This window comes from Populus euphratica, unplaced genomic scaffold (assembly GCF_000495115.2).
Source record: "Populus euphratica unplaced genomic scaffold, PopEup_1.0 scaffold18.1, whole genome shotgun sequence".
Taxonomy (NCBI): domain Eukaryota; kingdom Viridiplantae; phylum Streptophyta; class Magnoliopsida; order Malpighiales; family Salicaceae; genus Populus; species Populus euphratica.
Genome location: NW_011499881.1, coordinates 1,375,553 through 1,386,181, shown reverse-complemented (window position 1 = coordinate 1,386,181; position 10,629 = coordinate 1,375,553). Strand labels below are relative to the sequence as shown.

General features: G+C 35.8%; 1 protein-coding gene and 1 long non-coding RNA gene across 4 annotated transcripts; both read right to left on the bottom strand.

Moving 5' to 3' along the window:
* Positions 1-381: 381 nt before the first annotated feature.
* On the bottom strand, positions 382-2,811 carry LOC105129469 (uncharacterized). 3 transcript variants are annotated; one of them, XR_843082.1, is made up of 5 exons: positions 2,739-2,811; positions 1,258-1,314; positions 1,038-1,189; positions 782-892; positions 382-645 (listed from the first exon to the last, which is right to left on the bottom strand). It is a non-coding gene; the product is annotated as an uncharacterized LOC105129469 (long non-coding RNA). The 3 variants fall into 3 exon arrangements; XR_843081.1 differs by lacking the exon at positions 782-892; XR_843080.1 differs by lacking the exons at positions 382-645; positions 782-892 and having other exon boundaries at positions 900-1,189.
* A 1,628-nt stretch (positions 2,812-4,439) lies between these two features.
* LOC105129468 (uncharacterized) lies at positions 4,440-7,649 on the bottom strand. Its single transcript, XM_011031549.1, has 2 exons — positions 5,182-7,649; positions 4,440-4,535 (listed from the first exon to the last, which is right to left on the bottom strand). The coding sequence occupies exon 1, from the start codon at positions 7,205-7,207 to the stop codon at positions 5,351-5,353; it is 1,857 nt and encodes a 618-aa protein (XP_011029851.1). The 5' UTR covers positions 7,208-7,649; the 3' UTR covers positions 4,440-4,535; positions 5,182-5,350.
* Between the last annotated feature and the right edge of the window lie 2,980 nt (positions 7,650-10,629).

The window sequence follows — 10,629 nt, the reverse complement described above, 5'->3', positions numbered from 1 at the left end:
CTCGGTGTCTCCATTTTGAGCCGAACATCCCATGCCCTCTTACAGGCTAATTGAACAATATTTAGAGTGGATGTTGACCATGCACGCTGTACGATTAAAGCTAAAGACACTTGGAGCTAAAAGTCTCCATGAATCTATAATTTAGAGGATTTCGCCGGGTATAGTAGTTTCAATAGAAAGATGTGCTATGAGCCTATGAGCATAAATCTAAGTCAACAGGCGGGCAACAGCTTAACCATGTCTTTTACCCTAGCCAAAAAAATTCATGATTTCGTTATTTGATATCGTGTGCTGGGAAATCCCCACTGCATCGTCGGGAGTATCCTTAACACTAGACTAATGAAACACTGCATGCTAACATGCCTTGATATTTTCCTTAAGTTCTACCAATTGCTTCCACTCAATATTTACTCACTAAAATCACCACAATATGGTAAGCACGTAGTGCACATTCAATCACAGGTCATCTCATAGCAGATACTGTAAACCATGAGTTCTTTGCTACTTAAGAAAAGACCAGGATCATCGCACTTGCAGTGCCATTCCAAGCATTTTTTGCGTGCCCAACTCCCATTGTTAATCAAAGACTTCGAAGGTGAGGTTCTCACAATTCTCCTTCAACTTTGCTTCAAGTATCCAAGGACCCTGCCAACAAAAAGTTAATCAGCAATAACGGAAGATATTTGCTCTGCTCATGCATCCCTACTTCAGAATTCATTTTCCTCCTCTTCAATTTTGTTTTCCTAAGCTAAACCTATGTTGAAATGTAGAAAACTTTTACCTCAATGGAAGCTGACCAAGATTTGTAAGTGTACTAAATTTGGCAGGAAGACAACTTAACTCACTGCCCCTCGTTCCAATCATTTGTTTGAAGAGTTTAAAAGCGGTAAATCTGGCACCATTCAGATATGGAACAGTTATTTGCAAGAATTCCAACATTAATTCATTTCCCTAATGAGATAATACAGAAATAAAAAGAAGAGGTCGAAAAACCCCACAAGTGCACGTGTTCTCCTACTAGATTTCATTTCAAATACCTGCATAGCAATAATTTTATTATGCTCAGCCATTTCCACGCAGCTAAGGAAGTAGAACAAATATGACTGTAAAGTAGTTCTGGCTTATGTACCATCTAGAATTGATCCGTGGTTCCTGACATTATGCCCCTTGATTCGTCCATGTTATTGCCCTGATTTACAGCAAATTTCATTCAGAATAAACAAGTCAAAATTGTTTTCAAAAATACAAAACACATACCATTCAATCATGCAAACGGTTTTGACTCTCCACTTCCTCATGTTTATCAACTGTTAGCTGCAAACAAGATATACACGTATCACAAGTAGCTTTAAAGGAAAATTCAAATAACCAGAAAATGTCAGGCCATGATTTTCCTTCTTTTTCTTTTTCTTTTTCCATTTCCACTGGACATTAAACATCTAAATGCATCATCAGCCAAAAACACCTATTTAATTTGCACGGTAAAGCATCAATCTTAGCTAAACTTTCATTTCCCTTCCCTGATCAAAATTCTGTCTATCATGAAAAAATTCATGGCTGTGAGAATGCACACAAGAGAGTGCATGATATGCGAAACCTTTTGTCCTTAGAAAAAGGGATTTTATTAGATCAGAAATGGAGAGAATGCACAAATAGGAGGGATATCTGCACGTACATAGAATTACACAGGCATAATTCATAATAAAAGTGGAGCCAACACCAACAAACTTGTCTGAGTTGAAGTGTGTGTATGAAATCAATTAAGTATATGCATTATGGGCAACTAAAAGAAAAAGGATAGCATGTACTGTGTCGTAACATCTTGAACCTTCTTTCTACAGTTACTTTTAAGCAACAATGGCACTACCCTTGCATTCCCTGCTCCATCACACGAGCAGGAGAATTTGATCCAGTATTCCAATTTGTATACATAAGCATTGTGAAACTTCACTGGGTGCTATACAATAGTTTGCACAAACAACAATCACAAATTTCAAGAGATTTAAAAAACTAGTAAACGTGAGCTTTCCAAAACACTGAACAGGAAAACCACCTCAACACAACGGACAACGATAAATAAAGAGCAGAAGCCCCTGAGCTATGTCAAATACGTGCAAGCTTGTTTAACATGCATATCACCAGAAAGAACCTTATAAGCACCCATCATTTAAAAACATCCAAAGATGCAGGTGCTGTAATACTCTAAAAAAAAAAAACACTGCTGCACAATGTCACCTCAGGTCAGAATACTACTCCACTACACATCAGCAGCAGCAACAACATTAAAAAAAACAAGTCAGGAAGCAAAGAGAATTGTGCATGTCATCCCAAATTAATCATGACAATATAGAATGTAAAACTAAGCTTAAACCCCGAAAATGCGGGCTCTGACAGACAGACACACTACTCTCTTTAGGAAAGGAAGTTTGTCTTGCAAAGCGTGAACGGCCTTGTTATTGCTATGGTCATGGTCGTCGGTTTCGTAGGACTAGGAAGAGGATGCCCTAAGACCACCTTCTTCAATCCCATTATCAAAGAGAGATGTTCTCTAAGCTATCATGTCCAAAATACATAAGAAATATCAATAAAGGATTTGCATTCAATAAAATCAAAATCGAATGCTATGTTATAATTTTAATTAAAAATTCGAAAATATTAAAACCCTCCAGAACTGGAATAGAAACAGTTAACCAAGACTGACAAATGGTAAGATTGAAAGGAGTATGTGAATCGTAAACCTTCTGTAATTCATTGGCTGCTTCTGCTGCTGAATCGATTATCACAGCGATGGTCTCTGCGTCTTTATGCATTGCGGGTGTTTGGTCGCTGATAAACTTCTTTTAGAAATGAAATGGTTATGGCACCAACGGGTATCTGTTTTCGATTTTTGTTGCCATTTTTTTTTAACCGAAGAAATTAATTAATGGGCCATGAAAGTCCAGCGTGAATATGATGGACTTGTTTAAAGTTATTGAGCCTTCCAAGATGGCCCATTATTGTCTAAGGCGAGCCCAATTTTACTCAAACACAATCCTGTTCGGTATTGTTTTTGCCTTCTGTTTTCAATTTTTTTTTTTTTAAATAAAAAAGTTGTTCTCACAGCATACACTCTAAGGAGGTGTTTAGCTACCGGCTAGCATTCAATCAGCCTCTTAGCTATTTTAGTAGCTATTGTTATTAAAATAATATTTTTTATTTTTTAAAATTTATTTTTGATATTAAAATAATATGAAAATATTAAAAAAATACTAATTTAAAATAAAAAATAAAATATTTTAAAAATATTTTTGATACATACAAACAGACAGACTCTACATCCAGAATGCCCTTGGCTTGGACGAGTAATTCAATACTCGTAGAAAGCTAAAGTATTCTTTCCTCACTCTGCAGATACCAGGCTCTACCAAGGCATCTCTATCTTCATAAAATAGAGTGGGGCAGGGGGGCCTTTTATAGCTGAGCTTGATCATGTGACCTTATCTGCCTACACAAGGTGGGTCTTTTATTATCACATCAATGACCTCTTGTACCATCCGTAACCAGTTTAATGCCACATGATACCATCAGCTTTCAGCCTTGGATACATCTGGTTCCTTTGCAGTAAAAAATTTCCGTATTACAGGATCTCTAGAACGCAAGAAATGATCCATCATCATCGTTTTTTACCGCTGATTGTCTCTCTCAGAACATGAAAAGCAGGGGGGGAATAATCTGACGAGTTCAATCTGGTAAATTGTCAAAGCCCACAGGGTGTCTGATGATAAAGTAATACAAAATACGGATCCCTGGCATATCAGATCCACGCCAACTTCAGAAAATGTTGTTCTGTCTAAACTTACTGATCTGCCTAAGAGGTTTTGTTGGGCCGCTGCAAATTAATACAGGTTGGCCCTAAACGGAAAGTACTCACAGTGCACAATAATGCTTCATATCAGAAGTAAGATTGAACGAGAATCATACATAAGTGAAATACTCTCAGATCATGAACTACAAAGAAAAAAGTGAGGTGTTGACAACTGGGAATATTGTTTCGTCAATCATAGCCATTATTTCAAAAGACAAACTCGGTACATTATTCGTAGGCTTTAAGGGGAGTAACCGAATCACTATATCATGGCTTATGTTCTGCATCTATAGACATAAATAATCACTTGACTTCTAATTGGATATGAATGTAATGATCGAATCTTCACGGCACCGGAATAAAAACTGTTAATTTAGATCAAAATGTTCATTCCCGTACCGATATATTATGCTCATGATCGAATCTTCACGGCACCGGAATAAAAACTGTTAATTTAGATCAAAATGTTCATTCCCGTACCGATATATTATGCTCATGCACATGAAGGCCTCTTCTGCACTTGATGCTTCTAGTTGCAAGAATAATAAAGAGAGAGAAAGGCACAAACTCGAGCATTTTCTTGCATCACATCAACTGTTTTCCATGCCAGTGACCTCATCTCACATCCATTCTACTGTCTTGCTATCCTCATGCAACACAAATTGTGTGTGTAATTCATAGGTGCATAATGCTAGAAAATACAGAGAAGTGTGATGTCAGTTAAACATAAAGAAGTCATCGTTAGGCAAGAAAATGTGATTTTATGTGTCGCTAGATGAGTTCTAATTTGTTGTTTACTCTTAGGGATAGCCAGTTTTGACTAGAAATTTTAGCCAATAGATATTTACTTGCCCATTTCAACACTGAAACCCCTTGACCGCAGATGCATATTGCAAGCTGATCTACAATCCATCTGACACCATCAATAGCATGCTTTCAAGAGAAAGCAACACATTATCAGACACTTTCACATGCTTAAGTATTACTTGTACAGCAACCTGTTACATGCTCTTAAGAAGCATTACTTGGGATGACTGATTTGAAGCATGCTCTTAAGAAGCATTACTTGGGATGACTGATTTGAAGCACTGATCATAAATATCATCCATCAATCAGGAGATGCAAACATTAATCAGAAAATTAAGAAATAGAAACTTGACATCAGCGATTATATCTCCAATGACCTGATTCCATGAATTAAACCTCTACATGCAAATTTCACAGAAACTTTGATGAGTAAAGAAATACAAATTGTACACCTATATACGAACTCTGCAGAACAGAGATTTTCTCATAAATAATTGAATGTGTACTTCAAAACTCAAAACTTCCCATACCTGGCGGTGAAAGGCATTAATCAATCAAGGACTTCAATAATGTAATTCATCGCGTGAAAAGCTTGAATGTTCATCCTATTTGAACTGTCATTTGTGTCTTCATTCGAGTATAAGGAGTCAACAACTACAATTTACAACCTCCTTCAGGTAATCAGATTAATTAAGATAATTAATCAACATAAGAAGCTCGGCACTGCAATTGCCATTGCATGCAGTCTTCAAAATCAAAACTACTTGCACAATCTAACAATGCATTCTGCTGATGTTCATAACGGCATATATAATTCAACCCAACAAGAAGTTCACAAATAGCTGTCTCCGTCTTTCCCCTGTCAGCAAAATACAATGTCTGAAGCAGAAGAACATTTGTCCGCTTCACAATTTGGTGCCGCTCGAAATTACGCTCACTTTGCCACCTGATCATGTTATGAGCAAGAGGAGCAAGCCACCTCAGTATCCCATCAAGAGTATCTTTCCAGTCATGGGCAAGTGGAGCATCATATATAGCAAGATTCTTCACGTAGGACTTGAGGTTAGTCCTCAGAGACATTCTTAGGCTTGTTGGTAACATCTGGTACAAGTCATCCCTTGCTTCCTCGCCCACTAAATGGGGATAGCGAAGCAGTTTCTCTATAACAATTATGACATTTGCATAATGCAAGGCCAAGGCAGATCCTCCAATGGTGGAAGGGGGAGCATACACCATCAGCCTACTTTTGGCGCCAAACCGTGCATTATTCATCGCACCACACCTGGCATTTCTTTGATCTCCACTAAAAAAGACACCCTGATTGGAACACCTTGAAGGGCATGAGTGCTCTCTCTTCAAACTACCATTGCCAACACTATAACAACGGGAAATTTGGCTCCTCTGGTCCTCGTCCACAACAACACAACTGTCATCATCATCAAACTTTGAAGCTGAACGACTTAAACTGAGGCAATCCAAAAAAAGCCTTCCAGGACTAGTCCCACATGGAAAAACAATATCTTCAGTTCGAAATAATAGATCAACTTCACCTTTCCGTGAAGCAATCTGAGGCTTAATATGAGTCTCCCTCTTCTCCATCAGGGCTCTCTCAATTGGTCCCGATTGGCACCCATTGCTACTTCTCTTGGTAACAGCCCCTCTCAGCGGTCCTGAAATACTTTGCGAATTAAGTAAATCACCAATATGACCTGAAACCTCCCCGCATTCTTCCTTCATAGGAGGGGAGGAACCGGCCCCTTCAGCAGCCCCAGGGCCCTTCTTTTGCAACTTAGATTCCTCAAAAACAGTAGAGATCCTCGCGTAAATAGTGCACACAGTCCTAGCCAGCAATTCAACAACCTTATCACAAGTCTGGTTCCAAAGAGAAATCTCCTTAAGATGCCTCACATCCTGTCTCTGCCAAATAAGTTTCTGCTCAAACGCCCTTTGACTCTCTTCGTGTTGATTCTGCTGAAATTTCTTGGTAGCCTGCTCCAATTCATTCAAAACCTCCAGTTCGCTATACAAATTAGAAGTCGCATTCACATACCTCTCCATCTTCTTAACCATACCCTCCATATCCTTCACCAAAAACCCCAATTCCTTCACATCAATAACCCCACTAATAATATCCGCATAAACATGCTCAAAACCCTGCAACGCAGGCTCGACACACTTCTTTCCCAGCCTAGAAACAACATTAGCTACCCTGTTCAAGTCATCAAGTTTCTCAGCCAAAGCAAGCTGAATAAGGTAACTTTCATCATTGGACACCAAGTTCTTGACTCCCTCGCTTTTCAAGATCTCATTTTTAAGCTTCGAGATCTCAGAATCAGTGAGGGATTTATGAAGGTGTACAGTTTTAGACAAAGCATTAGCAACCTCAAAAGACAAGATACCTATGAGTTTTTTTTCTTTCGAGTCTCGTTTATTTCTTGGGTGGTTATGGTTGTGGCTGTGGCTGCTCCTTTTCTTGTAAGATTCAAGAAGAAGTGCGTGCTTAAGATTGCTACTTACCTGGCTTCCCATCTTCAAAATCCAAGCTTCTGCCACCATATTTCTAAACCCAACCGCCAAGAAATGAACGCCGTTTAAAAAGGAGATCTGAAATCAAGTTTTCTTGTTAGAAGAGTACGATCCGTGTGGAAGGAAAAAAAGAAAAGAAATGAGCGGTAGCTGCGTTTAAGAGAAGCAGAAGCTCCTCAAAAAGAATCTCATTTTCTCTCTTTTTTTTGGGGGGGAGGGGAGTGTCGAAGAGGGCAGTGTGGTGGTGTTATGTTGAACTGGTAGAGGAAACGGGTTTTCTTTCATAAAATATAAAAGGTTGAGTTGAACTATGAAGTTTTGAATGTGGTCCTAAACCAATGGGAGTGCTATGCTAATGGCTATACATTTGAGTTTTCTGGGCTCATGTTCCAGTTGATTGGGAGCTTGATTCCTTCATTTATTGCGTTTGGTGCACTGTAAAGAGAAAAATATCTAATCTTCATGGCTTCCTGAAAGGAAAGTATATTTTATTTTGACAGTAAAAATAGTGAAAAAATGCTCTGTTTGTGAATTTGATTTTATTTTTTTCAATACAAAGTCTTGCTTCTCAGCTACGACGAATTAATCCCAATATTGTGAGACAAGTGATAGATTATTTTCAAGCTTGTTCGGATGGGCTGAAAAGGAGTGAAAAGTTTTCTACGACTTGCTGAAATTACTCCAATTCAAAACCACCGCCCTTGTTTTTTTTCTTCTCGAGAAGAGTTATCAGATTGACTTGAGAGATTGATCGAAGAAAAATGCAAGCAGTAAAGCATTGTACCGATCGAGTCCAAGGTCAGATCATGCAGCATCAGGATTTTCGCATCGGACTGAATAATTATTGAGAATGTGTGATGAATTATTGTTTCACTGAAATATGTTTTGACTTTTGAGACGAAAATACAAGGCGAAAAAAATAAAAACCTTCACCTGTTAGGGTAAGTTCAAGAACAAACCATAGTCGACTTGAAGGAAAGGGATAAAAATTCGAAGCCGCAGGGTTCCAGTCTCTTGAGCAGGTGAGATTGCTTGTTTTATTTTGTTTTTTTATTTTTGCCTTACAGTAAGATATATTTGAAATTGTGATCGCAGTTTTATTTTAAAATATTTTAAAATAATATTTTTTTTTATTTTTTGAAAAATATTTTTAATATTAATATATTAAAATAATTTAAAATAACATCAATTTACTCATATTCCCAAACAGCCCTAAGAACTCTAACTCTACCTTGGGAGAGCAATGCACAAGGACACAGTACCTGTTATAAGTGGGTTTGACCTTGTAAGCCTTCTGGGTCAACCCAGCTATGAGTGGCTGAAACCAGTTTGACTTGCTTGAACTTCCACGTGAGAAAACTTATTTCCATATTTGAACAAGGACATAGCTTAGCCGACACCTTCACACGAGACTCGAGAATCGGGACTCCCGATTGCTTAGTTAGCACATAATGGTATCTCTGTGTTTGGTAAGTTCTGAAAATATATTTTTTAATTAAAGTTATATTTTTTTATTTTAAGTATTAACACATTGAAATTATAAAAAAAATATTAAAAAAATTAATTTATTTCTAGATGGAAAAAAAATCAAAAACACCTGGTACAATTTCAATTCATGAGGGACTCAAAAATAAATAAATTAAAATCCTTCCAGTAATCAGAACCGAAGAGGCAGCAATATGAAGCCAAAATGTTCATAATTTGCAGATGGGAGTCATTAGTTATCATGACTCCAAGCATAAACCTTGATGTGCAGGAATACATGAATATTACCGGTTATTTAATTTGTGTTTCATGGTGGGTTGAATAAGATTTTTTTAAAAAAATAAATATATAAACTTTTGAATAAAAGTTTAAATTATAAATCAAAATATCTATGTATATATTTAATTAAATAAATCAAAAATAATTTGTTTTACTAAATATTAAAAAAAAATATTAACAGGTCTATTTGACTCCTCTAGTTACAGATTAAATAATTTTAAAAAAAATGAATTTATCAAAAGGTATTATTAACATATTGTTTTATAGTGAGTAATTAAAAAGTATAATTAAAAATTAAAAATTGATGTTTATATATAGTAAAATATAGTAAAAATCATATATATTAATAAAAACATGCAAGACATCAATGTAATTTTTAAAATAGTATAAAAGCAAAAAAAAATATTACAATTTCTATGTTGAAATATTATTTTCTTAATCTTTATATAAGAATTTTTTGAAAAACAAAAGATGTAGAATGAAAGGAAAAAAAAATAGACCAAGTTTAAAATGATTAAAGTATAAAGTATAAAGAAAAAAATGAATTTTTTGAAAAACAAAAGATGTAGAATAAAAGGAAAAAAAAATATAAGAAAATTTTGTTTTTTAAAACTACAAAAATTACAAATTTCCCACTGTTAGGTAAAAAAAAACAGAGAAAATTTTATATAATGACATTTCTACAGTAAGCAAACGGTAGTTTGCTAACCTTGCCTAGGTATGTGTGGTGTGAGGAGTTGGGCAACGTTGGTGGTGGGTTAGTGGTTTAGAAATTCATAGTTTAGTTGCAAATCTACAATTAACGTAGAGGGAATTTTGTAATTAGTGGAGGATTTAGGTACTCTGGAGAATACAACCAAATGTCTCTTTCGCCGCTTATGGCTGGCTTTGGTATGGAGCGTTGAAAAACCGGTTAAAGGTTCGGGGGCTTTGGTATGGAGCGTTGAAAAACCGGTTCAAGGTTCGGGAAAGTTTGTCAAAAGCTAACCACAGTGGGAGTTGTTAGCCTTTTTTTATATATAGTTACTATGAAGACAGTTTGGTTAGCCATGACCATGCACGTGGAATGTTCTGGCTAGAAATCAAAGAAAACAATCAAATAATGACAAAAAGGAGGACAAAACCCACTCACTCCAACTAAAACAACCTTTGTCTAGACTCTCTACATCGTATGGGTTTTGGCAACCTATCCGGGAAGATATGTCCAGTTTATATACCTAAGCAGATGCCCCGGGTGGTCATGTTCACATGATCAAAGTAGCTTGTCAATTTGGCACGCGATCCGTAGCGGTTAAAACTGATTATTTTTTTTAAATCTTGTAATTTAACTTTTTATTTGTGTTGAGTTTTTAATAAAATTATGCAAAAATTAGTTTGAATTAAAATGATTAATTTTATAGATTTAAATACAATTCTAATAATAAATAAAAACATAATTTATTTTTAAAAAAAATATGAATTTACAATATCATGCCTAATAACCTAGGTTTTTTTTATAAGATAATAGAATGAATGATATATTATCTATTTTAAAGTCATTTTAATTCAATTTAAAAAGAAAAAATAGATAATATATTATTTAGTATATCAATTTTAACTATTATGATGGTTAGAAAATTAAGATGCTTGATTTTTATCCTTTAAAAAATAATTTTTAATTTTAAACACTTAGAAAACGCCCTCCTAAC